Source organism: Dermacentor albipictus, chromosome 8 (assembly GCF_038994185.2).
Source record: "Dermacentor albipictus isolate Rhodes 1998 colony chromosome 8, USDA_Dalb.pri_finalv2, whole genome shotgun sequence".
Classification (NCBI taxonomy): domain Eukaryota; kingdom Metazoa; phylum Arthropoda; class Arachnida; order Ixodida; family Ixodidae; genus Dermacentor; species Dermacentor albipictus.
In genome coordinates this window covers 131,996,061-132,021,157 of record NC_091828.1, presented here as the reverse complement: position 1 = coordinate 132,021,157, position 25,097 = coordinate 131,996,061, and the positions used below count along the sequence as shown (strand labels likewise).

The 25,097-nt window shown below is 45.3% G+C and overlaps 1 protein-coding gene and 1 long non-coding RNA gene across 6 annotated transcripts in view; one reads left to right on the top strand and one right to left on the bottom strand.

The window, feature by feature from the left end:
* Positions 1-855: 855 nt before the first annotated feature.
* On the bottom strand, positions 856-9,708 carry LOC139049182 (uncharacterized). Its single transcript, XR_011508152.1, has 2 exons — positions 9,495-9,708; positions 856-1,887 (listed from the first exon to the last, which is right to left on the bottom strand). It is a non-coding gene; the product is annotated as an uncharacterized lncRNA (long non-coding RNA).
* The window catches only part of LOC139049181 (uncharacterized), a 56,215-nt gene continuing 35,554 nt past the window's right edge, over positions 4,437-25,097 (top strand). Inside the window, exons 1-3 of one of the 5 annotated variants that reach the window (XM_070524504.1) lie at positions 4,437-4,641; positions 5,420-5,482; positions 19,128-19,190. In XM_070524504.1, the coding sequence (XP_070380605.1) occupies positions 4,595-4,641; positions 5,420-5,482; positions 19,128-19,190 (173 nt within the window). In that variant the 5' untranslated portion in view covers positions 4,437-4,594. Of the gene's footprint in view, positions 4,642-5,419; positions 5,483-6,507; positions 6,702-19,127; positions 19,191-25,097 lie in introns of those variants that run through there. The other 4 variants (XM_070524499.1, XM_070524503.1, XM_070524500.1 and 1 more) reach the window with 4 other exon arrangements.

The window sequence follows — 25,097 nt, the reverse complement described above, 5'->3', positions numbered from 1 at the left end:
GCACAGAAAACTTTAAGTCGGAGTGTGAATATAAGGCAACGCCGCCACGTCTACCTTCTGTTCGATCAGTTCTTGTAACATTAAAGCCTGGTAGTAATACTTCGGCATTGTAAATTTCACTACGAGACCACGTTTCCATGACTCCAATGATATGGGAGAAGTAAGACAACTTTTATGACAAGAAATCAAGAAACTTGCTGACTAAACTTCCCGTTAACGTTTAAAATGCGGAGGTTTTCGTGGAAGTCACGCAGGCATCATCGACAATTAGAAACAGTAGCTGAAGGAGACGCCCTGGTATCGTGATTACGAGACTGCATGATCGTATTAGTCTGCGCTTCCTAGTTATAGCGCACCTTATCAAAAAGGTCGTATACTAAGCGCGCGGAGGAGCCGCTGTTGCGGTAAGTTCTGGTCGCCTCTCAAAGCTTTCTTCTGATAGATCGTGCGTTTTCTGAATAATCCTCAGATATGTGTTGACCGGAGCCCTTTAGCTCTGACGCGTTTTTAAGAATTTCAGTTTTCTCCCAAAAATCCAGAAGTTTCAAAACAATGAGGTGGGTGCGGCCTGTCTTATGTCTACCGATCCTATGACACCTTTCAATTTGTGGGCAGTCCATGCAAATGGTTACTGTGAAAACTTGTATAACAACATTGACTGATGCCCCATTATCATCTGGAGATTCGGGAATTCCGTGCAGAATCAAATTATTACAGCGCCGTCTATTTTCTAGGTTGTCGTTCTGAACCAAGAGCTTAATCACCTCATCAAGAGAACCAACTGTACTTTTTAATTCATCCACCATTTTTTAGCTACACTAGATGAGTACTGGATGACTCAAGAGCGTTAAGACGTAACTCAACAGCCTCGCAACGCGAATTAACAGGAGAATCAGCAACGTCCTGTGCTATTTTATTTTCTACAGCCAGCAGTCTGAAAAACATGGCAGAAACGGAAACTTTGCTGTCAGTGGATACCGAGTCGCTATCGGAACCGCCCACATCTGCACTCGGTAATAGCGCAGGTGTTCCAGAGCCAGTGCCAGAATTTCCGCCAGAAGTACCCTTACGGTCCCACGTTTAGCTCAACGTCTCCACTTAAGCACAAGCAACTCACACGGTGCACAAGCCGAGTATCAATGGAAACAAATAAAGATACAATGGTATGTGGGCAAGTTAACAGAAGCAAGTGACGGTTATCTGAAGGGATACAATGAACGTTGTCTAAGTAACATATCTGCACGATAAAGAAGCAGCACATCAGCATTGTAGTGCTGCTGCCTCGCCCTGAAGCTGCACTGTGGCTGGGGGTCTTTTATGTCCAATGCTGATGACGGCACCAAGTTGGCCTTGACAACGATTTGTTGACCCGGTGGAGAGTCAGCATAGACGATTGAGAACAGCGCAGGCACAGCCAACAAGTCTAGATTATCACTCGGCAGAAAGACAGGAAGGGGAACCCGTATGCATCCACGGTGATCGGCAAGTTGGTTTGCATCGGTTGACACATTCCGGACCACCACGCTGTCCAGGCAGTGCGCCGACGAATCCAGAATGCTGTAAAAAACGGCACGAACAAAATAGCACGTGAGGCCACATTGTCACGGCCGTGCCACCATGTCAAGTGAAAATCGTTGCTGGCGCTGCCTCTTTTAAGCCTAAGAGCCTGGTAAGCCGGTAGGGACCTGGTGACGTCAAGGTTCCCGTAAATGGTGTGAATCTGTCCGTGTGCAGATTCAGCCACGGCTTGCAGAAAACAGAACTTGCGCCGTGAAGACGGCTGGGTTCGATGTAGCAAGCTGAGACCAGCGGTGCATGCACGAAGCGGTGCCCGCCATCGGTCCGTCCCACCGATCTGTGATCGATGAAGCAGCTCCCAAGCAGAATCTGCACGAACAATAGTAATTGAGGCGACATTGTCACGGCCATGTCACCGTGTCCACTCTGTCCACAGACTATGGTTGCATAAGCTGCAGTTGTGGGGTAGCGGCAACTGTAGCGTACGAAGCAGGTAGTGACGTTAACTACGCTTTCGTATGCAAAAGAAGAACCCGCCAAGCAGCTGATTTCATTTGTGCTCTGACAGCGTTATAGAAAGGCCACGCATAGTTAGAGCTATGGGTGGCCTTGATTTAATTACTCTACATCCCAGGAACACTAGGCCTCTCACCTATAATTTTCCGAGGGCCCAGTGAAGAACAACGTTTTAGTAAATGTCGCGATGGATAATCTGAGTCTTTTTCGATATCTTGAATCATACGGATAACAACAGACACCGATAAGAAAATGAGCAATGCAGTATTGCATCAGCGTTGCACACCTGTGTGCACTGAATGCATTCTTGCAGATTACAAAAATGCAGGCTGCATTTGGAACCCCGTGCTGGAAATGAAATCTGTATCCTATGTTGGCTATTATTGCACAAACTTATCATCGTCTGCCAGCTTTACAAATTTTCAAATATACGCATGATCTCCAAAACGCTCCCAAATTTACCGTGTGTCAACGCCAGCTTGACGCAAGGCCGTTCAATCCTACCATCATCACCAGCGTATTTATTGTACAGCAATTTTATTGTTTTTGCGATGCTTTACATGAGGTATATTTTTCAAGCGACTATATGCGGGCGTTGCAGGTATGCTAGGCATGTAATAGTTAGGTTTTTATATATCACGTTTCTGCAGAGAGTTCTTGCATGCTGAGCATCGTGTAAACATGACAAATCCCACTGAATAACTTCTATTAGTCTTGACATCATTTCGTTTCTGTCAGTTTCATATCTTAAGACACAATAAAATGCGGTAGAACTAGGTTTTCCACGGAGAGAAGTCATTAAATTCCATTGATATCGCAGCTTAGGACAGTGTATTGCACATTTTGAGAAAGAATCATAAGACAATCGGTAACTTTTTTTTTACTTTCATTTGCAAGTTCTGCTGCGAAAATTCAGTATTTTACACTGCCGCAATTTATTATCTACACAAACTACAAGAGGCGCTGGTCTATTCCACCAGCACTGTACAAAATAAATAAAAAGAAGTTGCCCCAATTTTGTTTGATATTTTATGCGAAGCATATTACGAGGGCTCAACCCAGCTCCTCAGGCGCGGCGGTGACCATGAAATCACGTGACACCGTGACGTCACGACAGAGGAGAAGTGGCTTTGGCTCAACTCTTGCAAGACGGGCTGGGTGGGAATCGAACCAGGGTCTCCGGAGTGTGGGACGGAGACGCTACCACTGAGCCACGAGTACAACGCTTCAAAGCGGTACAAAAGCGCCTCTAGTGAATGCGGTGTTGCCTTAGAAACGCGCTGTTTCTAAGGCGTGCGTCTCTTGCTCAGGCGCACATTTCGTTGCCGCGCCGAACGCTGCTTTGCTCGACGCTCACCGCGTCCAATGCGGGGCGCGTAGTCGCTGCCCTGTAGCCCATTGTCTTACACCCCTTGGCGGGTCGACGGGAACGCTGTCGCGTTCCACTCTTGAAGGCGAAGAAGTAATGCATGAGTTGTTTCTTCGTCTAGCCGAACCAAATATAGCCAAGCAACAGCAGTTCACCAGGCTAAACAGTGGTTCAACAACTAAAATAAAGGCTAGTATGCTTCGCATCCTGGGCTTAACCTTACCTAAGCCACAGCCATTTTTTTTTCACCCATCATTGATCACCCGAGCGAGTGACCGTTCAAGATGAGGCACAACATAAAAGAACGAAAAAAAAAACCGTGCACATGAACTTCTGCTTTTTTTTCTTTTTCAACTAAAGGGGAGATTGCCGTTTAAGGGCGATATTTCGTGCTCGTTGTACAAGGCTCACCTGCAGAAGTCTCGAGAATAGCTGTGCAGCTGTATCTCGGGATTGTCATCCTCAATGTCCTCTTTTTTGGCTCCGACCTCAGTTCAGAAGCACTTTAGTGGCAACATCCGCCAGACGCGTCAGCTCTGGCCAAGTGTTTCACGATGGCCATTTCGGAATGAGCTCTCAGACGCTTTGTGACCCCCTCACGACTTCGCATATGGAAAGGCGGTTCCTGAAAAGGACAATCCTAGCATTCGGAGTCACGGATTCCGAGAAAGAGGCCGTACAAACTCCTTGAGCTGCTGCTGCAGACACTGCGTCTCCCCTGTCACGCCAGCTTCCGAAGGAGTAACTCACTGCCAAGTTAGTCGCACGTATAGTATAGGTTCGTTAACACAAGGCAACGCACTGCGAACGTTTTCTTGACAGTTTGTTTGTTTGCTTCCTCGGGCCCCTCCTTCATTGTCAACTGCTCCCAACGCAAGGCAAAGAACAGACAAGCACGCACCTGATTCTATTCCCTCGCGAAATGTGCCTCAGAATGCGAGGCGAGTAGGACAAAGCCTCGCCACGAGCCGCAATGCTTACACGCAGCTGCGGCTCCGCCAGGGTCGTGTTTCCCCCTCGCGTACGTCATGAGCGAATCGTGGCTGCGCCGTCGTGTCAGGACAACTGCACGCGGTCGCTACGATGAACGACATCCCAGAGGCAACATCGTGACTTGATGGCATTTCATCGCCAGGTCGTCTCGCCGTTGTTTTCAACCCACGTGCTCGCTTTAAGTAGCAGAACATTGCGATGTATCGTCATTTGCATGGCACACGTACGCGACAACGAGGAAACTGGTGAGCGACTCTCTGCTTTACGGATGCGAAGCCTTCAATAAACGATTGGACAGTTTAATAGTCGAGTAGAACTTGTCGCTGGGCGAGTTGGTTGGGATCAGTATCAGATCAGATCAGTGTGGATAGTTTTATGGCAACTAAACCAGGTTTGCCGATTGATTTTCATTTCGATGATGTTCTCAAAAGTCCTCTCAGCATGAATTCTGCAAATTCATGCGCATTCCGTGTCAGCAGATCATATTTCGCGATGCTATGCGTACCTCGAACGATTGTAGAACGGAGCATGGTTCTTGATTAAATGTTTTTATTGACGTTATTGGAACGCATTTGCCGAAATATAGCACGAACAATGAGTCTTATGTAATGCAAATTGCAGAGAGGCTAGCTTTTCATAAATTTACTTCTACCTGAAACATTGCCAAAACTCATTCCCTTCGTAAATACTATTACATGACTCATTGCGGAACGTAACCAGTTTATAGCCATTGCATCCCCTTTCCCATTCCCCCGGTGTTGGGTAGCAAACCGGACGTTATTCTGGTTAACCTCCCTGCCTTCTCCTTATCTCTTTCCTCCTCCTGCACGGAGCAGAATTATAAGTACTTCATTCCAACACAGAGCAGTTTTAGAAACCCTGATGTGAAAATACTGACTGCAACAGCAAGTTATAGAAGTGCACTGCCCTTCGGATGCTATTTGTTGAGCATGCACTTTCCATCAAATCTAAGACGTGCATACCTGTCCCAAAGCATGCTACGCATTGATTCTCAATTTCAAGCGCAGGGTCTTCTACCATCTTCCTGGTCTGCATATGCACTTCTTCACAATTAAGAAACTTCGGGTGAGTACACAAGAATTCCATTTGTACTTTCACCTGTATTTCAATTCTTTTTCTTTTTCTGCTATAGCCGATGTGCATGCGCTTGGTCGAAAGTTAAGGAGACCGATGCAGTTAAGAGGAAAAGAAGTAGCTGCAAAAATACCCCCATAATAAGATTTCAATCCAAGGTAAGAACGTTTAATTGGGTTCAAAGTTAATCGTAGGTTTTACACCGTTGTCCATCGCCTAAAGCGTGGGTAGCAATACTCCGGGACCCGAGCGTGGAGGTTCAGCTTCGGACCATTGAAAGAGCAGAGGAGGTGGCTGTAAGGCATTGCCTGGTAGCCACCCCTCACTAAAACAATTTGATGAAATAAAGCTGTTTCCTCTTCCTTCCTTGACCGGTTATGTGTTAGAGCTAAACGTTAGAAGAAAACAGCGTTTAAAATGAAATTCATGAAGTGCACTTGAGCGCACTTAGGGATAGGAATTGATCCCTGTTGCGTATCATGCCAATTGCCGACGCCCGCTGACTCGCATTGTGCACGCAAAAGTCACCTTTTCGCGTAACAGCTGTTAGGTGTAGTCCATCCAGTTTTTCTCTCGGGTCACGTACTAGTGTCACGTACGTACGTATTACGTACATCACGTACGTACATATTAATGTCACGTACTAGTGACGGTGAAGAAGGCAGCAAAGCCGTGAATTCGGGCAGCTGGGGTGCCCTCATAACACTGACTGGAATCTGCACGGCCACAATTACCGTTAATGACCCCAATCAAAGAACAACGCTAGCGGCGAACACTGTCGGCGATCGTCGAAAATTTGATCTGTCAGTCAAGCTTGTCCGCTTTTATACATAAGTCATCCAAGGTTCCAGAGCTATCGCTCATGTCTGCGTGTCTTCCAGAAAGTTGCACACAATTCTCGTCGCAGATGCAGTCAGATTACACAAGCTTCGGTGACAACAGACAGCACATAGAGCAATCTAAAACATTCAAGAAACTTCAACAGATGCAGGGGCATCCTTCACTGAGCGATAAAATTTGTTAAACGGTGAAAAGCGGTCAGTAGGCGCACATGCCAAGAAATCTACGCATTGCCTTCTTGTCGACAGGCGGCTGTAACTTTGCGATGGCAGCTGTCTTCCGCGGATCGGGGCTTACTCCAGACTTGCTTATGACGTGTTCCATGAACAGCAGCTCTTCGTACCCTAAGTGACAATACTCCAGTTTCAAAGTGAGTCCGCAAATCTTTATTTTCTTCAGTACTGTTTCAAGGCGTCTCAAGTGCTCGACGAAACTTGCAGAAAAAACGACGCCGTCATCTAAGTAGATGAGGCAGGTCTGCCGCTGCAACCCTGCTAACACCGTGTCCATCACGCGCTGGAATGCTGCAGGCGCTAAGCACAGTCCGAATGACATGAATATAGAGAAAGGATGCAAGAAGAGCGGACACTCCCATAGAGCCCAGCGGCCGAAATGACTGCAGCGCACCAAGCCGCCGGCGGTTTTGGGCGCACGCCTTTTGAACTCTAGCTACTACGCGCTACGCCGGCTGCGCTGATCGACGCGCCCTTTTTTTATGCGAAGCATATTAACGTACGTTTCGGGCCTTCGCGCGACGCCCGGCGGTGGCCACCATTGACCCTGAAGTGGGGTCACGTGACATGACGTCACGTGATAACGTCACACAGGCTGCAGATGGGGCCTCATATTGCGCCGTCGGTCGACTCCCGGCGGTGGCCACCATTGACCTTCAAGTGACCTTCAAGTAGGTCACGTGACATGACGTCACGTGATGACGTCACACCGGTTGCAGATGGGACCTCATATCGCGTCGTCGGTCGCCTCCCGGCGGTGGCCACCATTGACCCTCAAGTGAGATCACATGATGTGACGTCACGTGATGACGTCACACCGGCTGCAGATGGGGCCTCATATCGCGCCGTCGGACGTCGCCCGGCAGAGCCCTCCACGCTTCGGTTCGCACCGTCGCGCGCGACGCGGCGGCGGCGCCACCATCGCTGCATCACGTGATATGTGACGTCACGCCTGGGATGAAGCGGCGCGCGCCCGCCGTCGCGTCAGTCTCTGTGCCCGCAACGGCGCCAGCGTCTTTGCGCCGGGCGTGTATGCGGTCAAGATACCTCCAAACGCTAAGGATACGCTAAGGTTAAGCCCAGTGGATGCGAAGCATTCACTGGGCTTAACCTTGATAAGCCTCCAATTTTTTTTTTGCTTCTACAGCATCGACCGCGCGCGGTTTTCGTGCTAAATCGTTTTATCATTAAGTAAAAATGATTGCGAACAATCTTTGCAAGCTTCCATTGAATATGTGCCACGTGTAATTTCATAAAGACGCAAGAAGCCTTGTGAAATGAGGAAATGTTTATTTTAGCCTATATAAATGCTCGTGGCGGGCTTTTTGTGCATTCATCCAACGTTGTGGCACCAGGTAAGCAGCATTAGGTACCGTACGAAGCTCCACCGGACGACGTCAGATGAAGAAAGTAAATTACAAGCATGTGTCACTTTCGTAGTAACACACACGAATAATGCGTGTAGAGGCGAACCGTGCGAAAGTGGTGAATTGGCGGTACTACAAACAAAAGCAGTTCGCTCTTACATATACGGCGTAAAATACTCGACATCATCCTAAACAATACCTCACACCACGAAAACATCCTATTTCCAAGCAATCGTCTCTTCCCAGGACTTACTTCCTGCACCTCAAGAGCACGAATGCACGGGCTACTGCACGTTTTAAAAAGAACTTTGCTGTAATCGACGTGATAGTACGCTACGAATACACAGAGGTGGCGACAACACAGGCTCTCAACCAGATCATGCTGGACGCTCGCAGAATTCCTTCTACTCCCAGTCAAGACAAATGTGTGGGTTCAAAGTCTGTCTTCACTCGTTCAGAAGACATAACTATCGATTTACAAGTTCCTGGTGTTTGAGCTCCTTGGCGTTATCTTTTGTGCGTTCTGCGGCGCAAGCAACACACTCCCGTGTGATTACTCTTGACAATTGCTTGTAGCGTTTTCGGTAAGCGTGAGTATCGAAAGAAGGTTCAAGTTGTTGCGGGGTAATAAAAATTGTCCCAAACTTGTCGCAATAAAATTCAGTACACGCCAAACTAACTTTAATAATATTTGGGGTTTTACGTGCCAAAACCACTTTCTGATTATGAGGCACGCCGTAGTGGAGGACTCCGGAAATTTTGACCACCTGGGGTTCTTTAACGTGCACCTAAATCTAAGTACACGGGTGTTTTCGCATTTCGCCCCCATCGAAATGCGGCCGCCGTGGCCGGCCAAACTAACTTTGTCACCATGGCCGAGCTGCGTTTCGACGCGTCATGACAGGCGCGGTGAGTGTGCCTCAATATTATCTGAAAATGCAGCGAATTACAGTCATGTTGGGAGTCAGAGAAAGCGTCATGAACTTGTCCCAGTAACATACAGTGCACGCGAAAAAACTGCGCCATACAGCCGAGCTGCTTTTCGCTAACTGCGTCACAGGGCACGGCGCGGCGACGGTACCTCATAAGTAACAAAACAAACAAACTACCCAATTTTCAACAATGTTGGGCGTCAGAGAAAGCGCCACAAACTTGTCTTGTCAGTGCATTAAAGCGCGAAACTATACGCGCTATAGGGCCGAGCTGCTATTCGCTAACCGCGTCAGAACGCCAGGTGCGGCAACTGCACCTGAAAAATACCCCAAAAAGTAACGAAATTAGTTACAATAATGTTGGGGGTTAAAGAAAGCGCCAAAACTAGTCCCAGTAAGATTCAGTGCACGCGAAACTGCGTGACACCGCCCGGTGCGACCAGCATGCCCAAAAAACTACCGAAATAAGTTGGAATAATGTTGGGTGTATAGAAAGCGTCGCAAACATCTCCCAGAACGAGTCATTAATTCAACTTAACAGTACCACGACGGCTGAGCTGTTTTTCGTTGTGTCACAAGTCTAGGTTAAATGCTTGAAATGCATCGCAGACTGTCGAACAAAACTTCTCACCTTGCCGTAGCCCAATAGTGCAATGGTGCCTTGTCGAAGTTCAGAATTAACGCAAGAATTCGCCGGAAAGCCCACCAAAGCAGGCTAAAGCCAAGAACAGAAAAACAGGCAGACGGGTCGCCGAACAGGCCAAAGCTCAGATGCGTAGCCGGTCTCACTCGCTTCGGCAGTGTGCCTGACGAATGACGCATGCATACAGCTCATAATTCACCAATTCGCCTGTCGCTAGGCAATGGAAGTAGGCCACAAAGGTTAATTTATTTGATACGCAGATATTTTTACTTTTGCCGGGAAAAAAATTTAAAGAAATGAAAGAATTTCTGTTAACGTCATTTCAAGTTCTCTTTTTTTTTCGATGCTCGCGGCAACAAGCGGTTGGCGTTAATACTAGAAGGACGTATTTCCTGCTGCCAGTTTTCGCCGAGTGTCCACTCTTTTTGAATTTATTTCTCTATGAGATGACCTTGAACTCATATAGGCCGCCTGGCGTGATGAAGGCAGTCTTTTCGCGATCCAACTCGTCGACTTCTATTTGCCAGCTGCCAGTCTTGAGATCCATGGACGAGAAGTATTTATCCTTGCAGAGCCGGTCCAATGCGTCGTCTATCCGTGGATACTGAGCCCGAGGTCGCGGGATCGAATCCTGGCCGCGGCGGCCGCATTTCGATGGGAACGAAATGCGAAAACACCCGTGTACTTAGATTTAGGTGCACGTTAAAGAACCCCAGGTGGTCGAAATTTTCAGAGTCCTCCAATACAGCATGCCTCATAATCAGACAGTAGTTTTGGCACGTAAAACCCCATAATTTATTTTTCTATCCGTTGGAGGTGTATACGTCTTCGTAATCTTGTTCAATTGACGATAATCGACGCAGAAACGTAGAGTTCCATCCTTTTTCTTTACCAAGACTACAGGAGATGTCCACGGGCTTTTCCGCGGTTAGATAAAGTCGTCGCGCAGCATTTTCTCGACTTGTTGTCTTATAGCTTCACATTCTCGCGTCTAAACTCGGTACGGTCTCTGGCGGAGTGGTCGAGCGCACTGTACGGTTATTATGAGATGCTTTGCAACTGGTGTTTGTCGAATCCTCGATGACGTCGAAAAGCAGTCTTTGTGTCGTCGGAAAAGACCTCTGAGCTGTCGCTGATTACTTATGGGGAGACATGGATTTATGTCGAAGTCTGATTCGGGAACTATGGTCGTCGAGGTAGATGCCGCAGACACCGAGGGGACAAACGCATTGCTGCTTTCCAGAATTTCCTCGACGTATGCGATCGTCGTGCCCTTGTTGATGTGCTTGAACTCCTGGCTGAAGTTTGTCAGCAACACTTTCATTTTTCCTCCGTGTGGTCGAGCGATGCCTCTTGCGACGCAAACTTCCCGGTCGAGCAGCAGACGTTGGTAAGGCTCGATAACGCCTTCTACGTCTGCAGGTGTTTTGGTGCTGACGGAAATGACAATGCTGGAGCAGGCCGGGATGCTGACCTGATTTTCGAGCACACTCAAGGCATGGCGATTACGAGGGCTCTCTAACGATATCGCTTGGTCTTCGGATAGCATTATCGACTGCGAGGGTTCACCGTTATATAACGCGCCGCGACCACAGCTTGGCGAACGCCCTTGCGATATCGCCAACTACCTCGCCGCCACTCAGTAGAACCCTCGACAACCGTCCCGTTAGCCGTCACCAGGCCGCTGCTTGTAGCCGCAACGCCTACCATGCAGTGGCCCAGCTCGGGGCTGATCTGCGAGCCCATATCCGGAAAACTAAAAGCAGCAACCTATGAACTTGCGGTTGCTGTTTTTCGAACTGACGAAGATCCTCCGCCACCGACTAAGACGCCGAAAAGTCTTTCTCGACGATATATCAACGAGACGCCGCCATTCCGACGAAGCTTAATTAGAAGCAAAGAATACGTCGACAAAAAAAGACCTCATGACACCACGCTTCAGGCACACATCAACAAGGCGCAGCCCTGATCCGAAGCCAAGAGCTTGCTGCAACGCAAGAACCATCGACTTCAACATGGTTTTCGATGGCCACGCAGTCACCGCCTTAGTGGACACAGGAGCCAGCTACTCCATGATGAGTGGACCCCTTGCCGCCCAGTTGAAGAAAGTTAAGACTGCATGGGAAGGCCCTCAAATCCAGACAGCTGGGGACATCTGATAACACCGACTGGAACCTGCATGGCCAGAATTACCGTTAATGACCGAATATACCGAGCACTTCCGCCAGATGCCACGTAGTAGTGACTGTGAAGAAGGCAATGAAACAGTAAATGACGAAACTACTGTTTTTTTATTCTTTATTGGGCGGGCCTGTGCCCTGAAAGGTAACCCCGAGGGTTGCAATGTGGGCTTGTTGGTAATCCATCTTCAAGGGGTGTACGGTAGCGCGATTAAACGACGGGACAAAAGAAGACACAGAGAGGAACACACAGCGCTTTGTGTGCCCCTGTGTGTCTCCTTTTGTCCCGTCTTAATCACGCTACCGTACACCCCTTCAAGCTGAAAAGCAAGTTACATTCAAAGAACAATGACAGCGGCGAACACAGTTGTCGATCGTCGAAAATCTTATCTGAAATCTGAAAATCTGAAGCGCGTCGGCTTTTGTAGATGAGTCATCGAAGGTTCCAGAGCAGTCGCTGTTGCCCGCCTGTCTTCGAGAAAGTTCTACACAATTGTCGTTGCACATGCAATCAGATTACATAAGCTTCGGTGATAACAGACAGCACATAGAACCACCGAAAACTTTCGAGAAACTTCAATAGATGCAGGCGCGCTCTGCACTAAGCGATGACTTGTTAAATGGCGAAAACCGGTCACCCGAAAAAAACAAGCAAGTACACGTGCCAATATCATCATCATGCTTCCGCGGCCTAAGAAAATGTTATAAACGTGATTTGTAGTTGCACCCGCCCATACAGTTTTCTGTAATTACCTAGATGCAAAACTGGCACTGCCGTGCTGTTACATGCGTGGGAATTATGAGATGTAGTAGCTTCGGGTTTGAATCTTTCTCGGAAACCCAAGACACCATGAATGCGCGTCTGGCCAAGAGTGTTCCGTCTATAACAACGGTTCTTTCTTTTTTTACATGAACAGCGTGTAAAATTCCGATGCTTCTTTATTATCTAAAAACCATTCTTTGTTGCATTATGAGGTCTCCTACTAGGTTCAGATACAATTATATCGAACGTGAACAATCCGGCGACCACTGAAATTGGAAGAAAAACTATAGGGTTTGCGGTTCTTTTAGTTCCAATCGTCTGTTTTTGTTTCCTCTAATTCTTGTTGTATTAAATATGAGCAAGCATTACCAGAAGACGTATTACTGACAAATAAAGTATTTATGATTATTTCATTCTAAGAAAGCATTGTCTATGTTCCGATACTTTTCATAGACGACGAGGTGAAGGGCTAAGCCGAGAGCGACCTCTTAAGCCTCGTTCCTATTCTCACAAAGGCATTAGCGAAGACAGTTTTGCGAAGCGCCGAAGCATATAACTAAAATGATGCAGAATACCTGGTTACAAACTGTAGAGGTCGCCACATTTCAGCCCCATTTCTTAGGCTGCCACCAGAGTGTGGCGCCTCCTGTGATCTGTGTGTGTCTATATATGTTCGGGCCCAATAAAGAAGGGGCATTCCCTTTTCGTCCAAGCAAGTGGCCGCACGTTTCGGTCCGTCCCTGCGTGCTCGTGCCCCGCGCGGCACCAACCACGCGACACAAACGAGTACAACTGAAGGCTACAAACGGATGCTATTTTGCTACAAACATGATGGCAACTGAGCGGAAGGCTTGAAAACTCGACGAGAAAATTATCTACTTACAAGAAGAGGTAGCATTTTCATATAGGTTCGTACAGGTGTTAAAATACAGCTATGATATGCTCATGTCCTAGCTATAAACTCGTAAACATGAGGTCGCGTCACATCGCAAAAACGTATTCCAGCTGATTCCAGGCGCGCTCCATTACTTGGGCTCGAAACTGTCTTCTTAGCTGTCTACGTAGACTCTATCTGGTACTGGCCAGAATTAAAACATACCCACCATGTGCGCGTAAATGATTATGTTTTAAGACAAATTACCTTCGTGACACGCTTCGCACGCCCACGTAATGGCATTCCAATGGTAGCATAGTGCCCGTTAGAAACTCGCACAGTTCCTTCTAGATAGAGTATTCTATAAGAAACTCTGTATTCAACTAGGATGCGAACGCGGGTTGGCTACATCTTACGAGTCGTGCCATGACAATCGTTTTGTAGTCGCGGAGCCTTGGTGCCTACATAATCATCTACGCGCCGGTGTCGTCATCGCGCTGTCGTTTCTGACGTCGTTGTTGCAATTGTCCTTGTATCAAAGGTTGAAGTGTGAAGTTCATTTTACAACATGGTACATTCCAAAATTGTACGTCAGCGGCAAAGACAGTGGAGGAAAAGCTGCGTCACGGCAACTTCACTGGCGGCCCCGCCCCTTTATGAAAAGGCAAGCACAAGCAGCAGCGAAGGAGCTTACACTTTCAGAATATAGAGAATATCAAAACGGCAGTGTTTACAGATGCACGTGAAAAACGACCCTATTTCTCTACAATATGCAAGAAAGTCGCTAAATAGTACACTTTCAACAGGGAACCTTTATTATTGTTGTTGTTGTTGTTGTTGTTGTTGTTGTTGTTGTTGTTGTTGTTGTTGTTGTTGTTGTTGTTGTTGTTGTTGGAAACACAGGCGGAACAGCTGCAGCAGCTGCAACAGGATCTAAATGAGAGCGAACAGTATGGCAGAAAAGTAAATATGGAGATTGAAGGGCTACCTGTCAAACACGAGAAAAACCTAAAAGAAGTCTTCTCGAATATAGCCCGCAAACTGGAGCTATCAGATTTCTGTAGCTCTGATATCGACGCGGTGCAACGCTTACCAAACAAACATAAGGCGAACCCAACAGTACTAGTACGTTTTTCTTCCGTGACCGCAAGGAATGCGTGGTTTGATGCGCGGGGCAAGCTAAGACGCTTGCATCAACTTGGACAGCTGCCGAGGCTTTTCATCAATGATAATCTGACAACAATGAACCGAAATCTGTTCCGGCGTGCTAGAACTACAGCAAAAGAAAAGAACTACAAATTCGCATGGGCCAAGGGCGGAAGTATTTTCGTGAAGAAGAATGAAGATGCACCCCTGATTCGAATTAAGAGTCTAGCCGATATTCTTAAAATTTCATAAGCAACATGGCAACGAACTTTTCCTCTGTCTCAAATTTCGATGAGTTCAAAGATATATTTGCTACCAGCCGTGAACACGGTTTCACAGTAATTAGTATTAATATCAGAAGTCTACGAAAATATTGGGAGGAATTTAGAGAGGTAGCGGAATCAGTCGCAGATGTAGTAGATGCATTTATAATAGTGGAAACAAATGTACCAGAAGACTGCACTAACATTTACAAATAAAAGGTTACAAAACCCATTTCATGTCACGACAGAAACGACGAGGAGGGGATATAGCATTGTTTGTTAAGATAAGATATGACACTGTGGTTACGGACATTTCTTTAAACCACGCCGAAAGTTTGACAGTAAAAATTACGCTTACGAACACAGAATTATTGTTGATAGCTATTTATCGTCCACCTAATAACAGTGTCACACGGTTCTTGCGTGAACTTGAAGAAATTTTAGAAGGCCACAAAGCAGTAGATCAGATTTGTTCGGCGGGTGACCTAAAATTAATATATTGAACATCAGTTCGACTACTGTGTCGGATTACCTCTCCATCTTATCAACCTGTGGCTTACAAGTGACTATAAATCAACCTACAAGAGAAGAACTTTTACACAATAGACTAGCACCCTCCTGTCTAGACCATATAGCAATAAGAACACTGAATTATTCTTTAGAGGCATGTATCATAAGGCAAAAGATAGCAGATCCCTATTTTGTCGCATGTCGCCTTAAGGCACTTTTACCCCTGCCCGAAAAGGACAAATCAGAAGAAAAACATGACAGTAATCAAATAAATGTGCACATTTTAAACAGGAAAACAGTTGATCATTTGATCGCACAGTTTGACTGGGCGGAAATGATTAAGGGTTGTAATTATGCTAAAGTTTATGAAAAATTTTGTGAGCAGCTGAAAAAATTTGAGCTTTCTAGTATGTACACAATAACTAAAAAACAAAGGAAAAGTTACCCCTGGTTCACAGCCGACATTATGAGAGCTATTTCCAACAGAGACTGGTTGTGGGAAAGGAGCAGGCTGCGACGAAAAATCAAGACTTGAAAACTGAATATAAGATTGCGAGAGGGTCGTTGCCCTCTTGAGATCAGCAAAATGGCGGTATTTCGTAGACAGATTTAATCAAGCACACAAAAATTCTGCAAAAACTTGGGCTTTAATAGATACACTCCGAGGCAGTACTGCGGCACCTGCGAATTTCTTGGAATCTTTTTCAGAGAAGCCAGATATAGTGGTAGATAATTTCAATAATTTTTTCATGCGTTTTCCTAACACTGCGCAGTCGCAGAGACACACTTGCTCACTCAAGCAAACTGTTCAAGCATCTGCTTTTTTGCCCACGTTGTCGAAGGAAGATCTGAGGCGAATGATTTTTAGTTTCCGACCTAATAAACAACCGCGTATAGATGGGTTGGCTGTGGCCACACTAAGAATAAATTTTGATACATTAGCAGACATACTGCTTTTTATGATTAATGGTTTTATAAGCACCGCATCAATTCAGGAGACATTAAAAACGGCGATGGTTAAGCCAATGTATCCAATGTATAAAGCAGGAAAAAAAGATGAAGTTGAAAACTATAGACCTATTTCTGTTTTGCCTATACTCTCTCAAATACTGGAAAAGTTTCTGTTTGATTGCATGAATTCCTTCTTAAAAAATTTTTCAATCCTAACACCAAGACAGTTTGGATTTGTTGCTGAGCGAGGTACTATTACACTGTTAGAAGAGTTCACCAATGAATTATATTCTGCTCTAGATAAGAACCTGTATAGTTGTGCTTTGTTTTTAGATTTAGGAAAAGCGTTCGAAACTGTAAATCACGATATTTTATTGGAAACGTTGTTTCGTTTGGGTTTCAGGGGACCCTTTTTTGATATTATTTGCAATTATTTATAGGATAGATCACAGGTGGTCATGGGCAGTAAAGAAATTGTTAGCGCTAGAAAATATATTACAGCTGGTGTTCCACAGGGATCCATGTTGTCCCCTCTTTTATTCAATTTATTTATGAGCGACTTTCCGATGATAATTACAAAAGCCACTGTGTATCAATATGCAGATGATACAGTTCTACGCACTCGTCATATGCATTATGAAGAAGCTATTAGCGCCCTACAAAATGCAGTCCATAAGGCTATGCAATGGTTTGAAGAAAACTGTGTTTATATCAATGCTAAGAAAAGCAAAATCATGTGCTTTCGTAGTCCATTAAAAACTCAAAAAATAAACTTGCCAATATTTCTACATGATGAACATTGTATTTCATGTAAATGTACTGCTATGGAATATGTGGAGACATTCAAATACCTGGGTATAACGTTCAACAGCGGCATGTCTTGGCAACATCACATGGCGTTTTTGTGTGGCAAACTACGTAGTGTTGCATATTTACTTTTCAACATAAAGGGTTTAGAACCTCTACCAGTCAAGAAAATGGTAGTGCATGCACTAGCATACAGTGTGCTGAGGTATGGGATAACGATCTTCGCCTTTTGTACAGAGCACTGGAAAAATCGGATTGATAAACTACTAAAAATATATTAAGAAATGTGGCTTATGGTACTACACTTAACGACAATAATATTTTTCAGGAATTAGGATTTTGCACATTGGAAGATTTATTTACCAGAACTGTTATTATGCAGCATAATTGGAGCGATGAATTCAAAGAGGCATACGATGCACCTCGATTGTTAAGAAATAAAAAACGTTTTAAGGCACCCTATTCCACTACTAAGTATGGTGAAGCTTCGAAAAAACAGTTGAGGAAATTATTGATGAAATGTTGAAGTTTAGTCCTGATCTTTACTTAAGTTGTTTATGTGTTTCTCTTTATTTACTATGTCATTGTCTGTTAACGGGTAATACAACCAAACATTCTTCTCAAAGTTGAAAAAAAACGTGTTATTATGTAAATGTCTACCTTTTCACTTTTTATGTAAGCATGTAACCACATCGCTGTACCGACTCCGCCGGGCCTAGTTGCACAAGTCCTCGTGGACTTAGACAGGCCCGTTTCTTTGTTTTGCTTTTGGATGTTTGTCAATTATTATTATTATTATTATTATTATTATTATTATTATTATTATTATTATTATTATTATTATTATTATTATTATTATTATTATTATTATTATTATTATTATATTATTATTAGTGAATTTAAGACTCTTCACTGGGTAGGAGATACTGCAGCAGCTGGAAACCGTAATTCGCATGAGGTCAAAGGACCAGCCATTGCAGCTTCTCGGGGCCCTCGAGACCTTCTTCATCGCGCTGCTCTAGCACTTTTCTCTCTAAACTTTCTCCGCCAGCGTAGGTGTCCTTCAGTTTCCCCTGAAGTTGTAAGCGTATGGGACCCACCTTCGAACAAAGTAGCCATAACATGCTGCGAGAGATGGTTTATGTTATAACAGATTGCGCAGAGCTCGCAGGCGCCGTTCAGCCGTTCTCTCGTCTGCCACTCCCCGAAAATAGTATGCGCCATTCGTTGGCTCGCTCATTAAGAAGACGAAGCCGTAACTGTCCCCGGAACGCACGTCGCTCGCGTGAGGGTGACAAAAATTGTGACGACGGACCCGTTGAGCACGGCACGCGCACCGACTGAGGCAGAGAGGAGGGGCCCTCGCGCGCGCCATGCATGCGTGCGTTCAGCACACCACGTGAATTTACTCTCGCACGCAAGAACGCAGCACTTGGCGAAGAATTCGCTGCGCAACAGCGGCGGCCGCTCCGTTCGCACGCTGCGCTTCGTTGGCGGCAGCTTGGCCGCCTTCACTTGCCAAGGCGAGTGGTTGGTCGAAGGCGGCCTTAATTCAAAAGAAAGCACGCTTCTTTGGGCGTTCCTTACAATTATTCATCGATTATTTATCGATTTATCGAATACCATTACTATTTACCAAAAGTGCGTAAATTACCGTAAAAGACCCGTTAGTATACAGAAAAAATACTATGAATAAGCTCATCCTTTAAGAAAAATACGCTATTTATTGACGCAATAATTTCTTCGAGCGTCGCAGACAACCGAAAATGTTCTGTTTTAGCGGAGTTTCTAGTGGGAGCCCAAAAACAAGTATAAGTCAATAGCTTTGACTGGTATTAAATTTTAGCTGTGCCTAATAATGTCGTTCACAACACACAACCCAGCCTTGTTCTATTTTTTTCTTTCTTGAGATAAAAATGAATAGAGGAGGTGCTGTCGCCGTTTGCTGGTGACGACTATTGATACGCCTTCTCACTTTGTTAATAATGTAGGGTAAAAGATAAAGAGTAAACTTATTCATTAGTTGACAACATAATGGAACAGAAGTATATGTAACCGTACTAAGAATAAAATTTCCCAATAATATGTTCTTGCTGTAACAAAATCTTTTCCCGGTCTCTATTCTAGGTGGAAACATCAGCGTCATGACCACCCTTGCTTCGTTCATGGTGCCGGCCATCGCCATATTACGTAAATACGACTAAAATACCTCAACTTTTGATGTTTTTACAGGCTTTCTTTAAGCAAAATAATGGCGTGGGATTTGAGTACTGCAATATAAATCATGATATTGCACAGAACCAATGGGAACTATGGCCGAAGAAATTGGGGGAGCTGACCAAGTCAAAGTGGAAAACACAGAGGGAGCCTGTGCAAGCTTTCTTTTTGGGTCGCATCCACAATCTTATGTATAGGAGGTGACCAAGGAACTCGGAAACGTCTTTGTGTTTTTCACTTTGACTTCGTCGGTGACTGCAACTACTTGATCATCATGTTGCCCAAGAAAGCGAATTTTCGTCGAACACTTGAATTAATGAGAACTACCTAAGGAACCTGAATTCTGTTAACCTGTTTTTAATTGAGCAGGCCTCATCTCACTGATTTCCGTAATTCTAGCGACGACGTTTCATTTACATCTTCTATTCTTTTGCTACCTCTATACTACCATAACTAATATCCCATGACTCTGAAAAATATTTATCGTACTGTTAAGATATTCTTACTGTACTGAGGATAACGTTTATCGCATATATAATCAACAAAATGTTAAAGCATACAAACTATTAGGAACACCCGAGCCGCCCCAAAGACCTCGGTATAAAATCAAAACTACATTGAACGATTTATCTGGCTTGCCTCGCTTCTAAACGTTAAATTGTGTTCGAACGTGAATGCAGAAATCTAAGGAAATTTGTTTTAAGATCAATGGTATCAGGATGCCTTGAGCCCATTTTGTCTCCTAATTCGTCGAAATTCACGTGTCAGTCGGTTTAAGTGAAAGTAGTTTTCAACTCGACATTTATTTATTTATTCTGTAATGCGGTTGATTGGGCAGTCAGGAACGCGACCGTCACAGTCGAGCGTCAGACACCGAGAGCGCGAGCCCCTCTTCGTCGGCGGGCCGATGATGATAGTGCGTTCCATATTGCGCGCCAGTCTTCTTCGCTACAATTTATTTATTTATTTATTTATTTATTTATTTATTTATTTATTTATTGACCCAAGGCGATATAAAGTGGCACTGCAGTGAGTGGGGAGGAAAGGGGGAAGGGTTGCCATTATTTATAACACACAACCAGGCTGGTCGAAGGAGTTGTGACGATCTCCAGAAAGTCACAACACATAACAAACACATCAAGGCGTTAACGCGAATAGCTTTTGGACATAATACGCGTAACTTCTTCACGCTGTCGGTTCGCCTCTTTCGTAGATCTAAGAAACGAATCCAAGAAATTTTTTTTTAATTTTAAAAACCCACCGAATACTTGGCAGTTGTGCACTCGTTGCTTCTCAATAGTAGCGACACACTCTAATAAATTTACTGGGGTAAAATCGTCCGGTTTAATACACCTGTTTTTACAATACTTGCAAAACTTGTTACGCACTTTCTTTCTTGCTTCCTTTCCTTCTTTCTTCTTAGTTTATTTTAAAGGGGCAGTGGCCACTAATTTCTCAATAATGACTACCAGGTTCGGACAAAAAACTGCGTGCCCATTTTCCCTTCCTCGGGCTTCTAAATACTGTTTCAACAGATCTTCTTTTCATGAGTGACATAAGCATGGTGTTTGCCACCATATGTCAGAATGGCGCCGATTAGGGACTTTGTCGGTGCAAAGGATGCGCTGTCGCATGAAACGAGAGAAACACTACGCAAGCATCTCACTCAGTGCTGGCCCCACTCGGTGTTAAGCAAGCTAACATTGGAAAGACGACCAGTCACCTAAATTCATTCATTCATTCATTCATTCATTCATTCATTCATTCATTCATTCATTCATTCATTCATTCATTCATTCATTCATTCATTCATTGAAGTTGATTTTTATGTCCCAAGGCAGCCCAATCACTATGCCCGACTCTAGGAGGGCTCTAGATAGATCGTTTCTTTTTTTTAACTCTGTAGGTTCGTTTGACGGGCCCGCAAAGCTCATTAAACCGCCGCTGTTGCTTTCATTGAAGTGAGGCCACCGCGGCCAGTTGTCGAAGTCGAGATTACGTAGAAACACGAGAACACAAAAAAAATCTATAGCCACTGTATCACCGTTGCGGGTGTGCTATGCAAGTTGAGAAACTTGTCTTTGTATTATTTTTTAAGTAATCATGATAAAACTATAACTCCCGCTTCGATCCCAGAACTATAGCTCCAAATACAACGTCAATATATAAAGCACAGTCATTTCTTATATCCCTTCGTAGGTTTTGAAGAGCGTATCCACCGCAAAGCCTCTGCGGTCACGACGTTATTCGTTCAAGATGGCCATCAATGCCCTTTCAACATTAGGAAGTGTCTCTCATGCTTCAAGCACAGTACAAAGTAAAAAAAATGTTACTTGCGGATATTGTATTGCCCCTTAACGAATCTTAAGTGATCAAAGTCAAACCGTGGTCATCATGTTCAGCATACATCCGGATATTCTGGGAATACACGCGCACTTGTTGAATAGACACGTGTGCTCTGTCTTTTTTCGGGTGGCCGCTTTTCATCATCATCACCACCATCATCAGCCTATTTCATGTCCACTGAGGGACGAAGGCTTCTCGCTGCAATCTCCAATTACCCCTGTCCGGTGCCAACCGATTCCAACTTGCGCCTGCGAATTTCTTAATTTAATCCCCCCACTTAGTCTTCTGCCGTCCTCGATTGCGCTTCTCTTCTCTTGGCACCCATTCTGTAACCTTAACGGGCTACCGGTTATCGAACCTACGCATTACGTGACCTACCGAGCTCTATTTATTTCTCGTGATGTCAATTAGAATATCGACTATCCCTATTTGCTCTCTAATCCACACCGCTCTCTTCCTGTCTCTTAACGTTACGCCTAACATTCTTCGTTCCAACCACGGAGGAAGGGAAACTCTGGAGAGGCCCTGACGTCACTCTTCGTGAAGCGAAGGTGAAGCCGGAAGTTGGCTTTGCTCATGGCGTTGCTCCGCCTATCGGGCCAGCTCTCCTTTCTTGTTTACATTTCTCAAGAAACCACGCCGCGCTGCGCGCAGCCGTGGTGCTCGGACGCGCGCGCTCCGCAGCAATACTAAACGATTGTTAGCGCTTGAGCATGATTCCGCCAAAGAGGGCAATATTTCCCACGGATATTCCTTCGTCCGTTGCCATTGCCGTGGTGCGGTACATTGCGCACAGCGTTGCATGCGCGTTCATTTCACGAACTTTAGTTCCTGGTGTCCCACCTGGCCACAGCAAAATCCGGGAGAGCACGGTCCAGATAACGCAGCGCAGCAAAAGACGGAGACCGACGCGAACCTGCCCGCACAGCGCCTTTGCCACGGTACGAAACCTACGGAGCAACACGTGTGAGCGCACAGAACCAAAACAAAGCCGCCATTGGGGCCCGAAAGGCGTGGCCGCCACGGCAAAGAAATAAAAAAATCAGCAAAAGAGAGGAGAACCTGATATTGGCTTCTAGCGCGAAGTGAAACACGGACACAGAAAGGAGCAGACAGGACGAGCGCTAACTGTCGTCCTGTCTGCTCCTTTCTGTGTCCGTGTTTCACTTCGCGCTAGAAGCCAATATCATGTTACCGTACCAACTCGCCCAGCTGTCTATCCTTTTGCAGAGGAGAACCTACTACGTCATTTCCTCCACACTTTTCTCCTAGCGCGCACGCTGGAGAGTCGAAGCGAGAACAGTGGCACAGAAGGTAACTGATGGTCTCTTCACACTTGCACTTAGCCTGGATGACAGGCCATTTACGGAAGCGAAGATCTTGGGAGCCTGGCCTCACAGTTCATTGGCCCAGAAAGCCGTTCGAGCGCTTTTTCGCTACCTGAGGGCAACAGACTTGAGTGCCCGACTATAGACATCCTACACTTAAGTTCTCCCTCTTCCTATTTCACTCCCCATTCCCCTCCCCACGTGTAGGGTAGCAAACTGGACTCAGTCTGGTTAACCTCCCTGCCTTTCCGTCTTCCCTCCTCTCTCTCTCTCTCTCTCTCTCTCTCTCTCTCTCTCTCTCCTAGCGCGCAGAGGGGGTAGCGCCTCTCTTCAGTTTCCTTCCTCCATGGTTCCAACGCTCTTTGCGCGGTCCTTAACTTGTTTTCGAGCTTCTTTGTCAGTCTCCAAGTTTCTGCCCCATATGTTAGCACCGGTAGAATGCACTGACTGCACACCTTCCTTTTCAATGATTGTGGTAAGCTTCCAGTCAGGATCTGACAATGTCTGCCTAATGCGCTGCAACCCATTTTTATTCTTTTGTAAATTTCCTTCTCATGATCAGGGTCCCCTGCGAGTAATTGACATAGGTAAACGTACTCCTTCACAGACTTTAGAGGCTGACTGGCGTACCTTAACTCTTGTTCCCTTGCCCGGCTATTGATTAAAATCCGTCTTCTGCACATTAATGTTCAACTCCACTCTTATACCTTCTCTGTTAAGGACATTTGTTTTAACTCGTCGCCAGTGTTGCTGACCAGGACAATGTCATCTGCAAATCGAAGGTTACTGAGATATTCGCCGTTGATCCTTACTCCTAAGTCTTGGTGCCTTTATGACTGCTGGTATCTTTACTGAATCTAATGCCTTTTCGTAATCTATGAAATCCATATAGAGACGCTGATTGTACTCTGCTGATTTCCCAATTACCTGGTTGATGACATGGATGTGAATAATTGTAGAGTATCCCTTCCTGAAACCAGCCTGTTCCCTTGATTGACTGAAGTGCAGCGTTGCCCTAATTCTAATGGATATTATCTTGGTGAATATTTTATATAATACCAGAAGGAAGCTAATGGGCCTATAATTTTTCGATTCTTTAACGTCCCCCTTTATTGGATTAATATAATGTTGGCATTCATCCAGTTCTGTGGGACCCTTGAAATCGATAGACACTTCGTATAAAAGGCCGCGAGTTTTTGAAGCATTATGTCTCCTCCATCTTTGATTATATTGACTGGTATTTTATCTTCTCCTGCTGCTTTTCCCCGTTTCATGTGTTGAAAGGCCCTTCTATCTTCATCGCTAGTTGTAGAAGGAGCCTCTGTAACCTTTTCATTACTACTTCGAATGGAGATATCGCGGCTGCTTCGGGTACTGTACAGGTCAGTATAAAATTCTACCGCAGCTGTTACTATATCTTCGAGATTGCTGATAATATTACCCTGCTTATCTTTCAGTGCATAAATCTTGGTTTGTCCTATGCTAAGTTTTATTTGCACTGATTTCATGCTGCATCAATTTTTTACTGCTTCCTCAGTCTTTCTCACGTTATAATTTCGAATATCCCTTATTTTCTCCTTGTTGATAAGTTTCGACAGTTACGAGAATTCTATCTGATCTCTTGATTTGGACACTCTCATTGTCTGTCGTTTCTCTATTGAGGTCATTCGTTACTTGGGAGAGCTTAAACTACTGGTTGCCCTGGTGCCTTACCTCCCACTTCGATTGCTGCTTCTGAAGCCAGCCTAGTTACGGTTTCATTCATTGGCTCTATGTCATCTTCATCTCTCGGTTCTAAGGCTGCATATCTGGTAACAAATATGCGACGAATGTTGAGCGTTATCACTGGGCGCTAGACACGGTGCCATGTACCAGAACATTCTCGATCATTCTAGCTGATTCTATCTATTGCCTGTGTTGTCGCCGAACATCGTAATCAGATTGTATACGCTACGTGAGTAGTGTTGCACTTTCTGGAAGGTTTGCGACCACCAGCGATTACGCTGGAACCTTCGACGAAATCATGTATAAAAGCCGACGCGTTTGACCGGCTGGTCAGATTTCGACGATCGACGAGTGTGCTCACCGCTATCCTTGTGCCTGAGTGTTACTTCTCTCGCTGGAACCATGTCTTAAGGTACATGTAAACTGGTAGCAAAGCTTCCGTGAAAGCCCACATGTCACGAAAATGGTGGTTCGTTGCAAC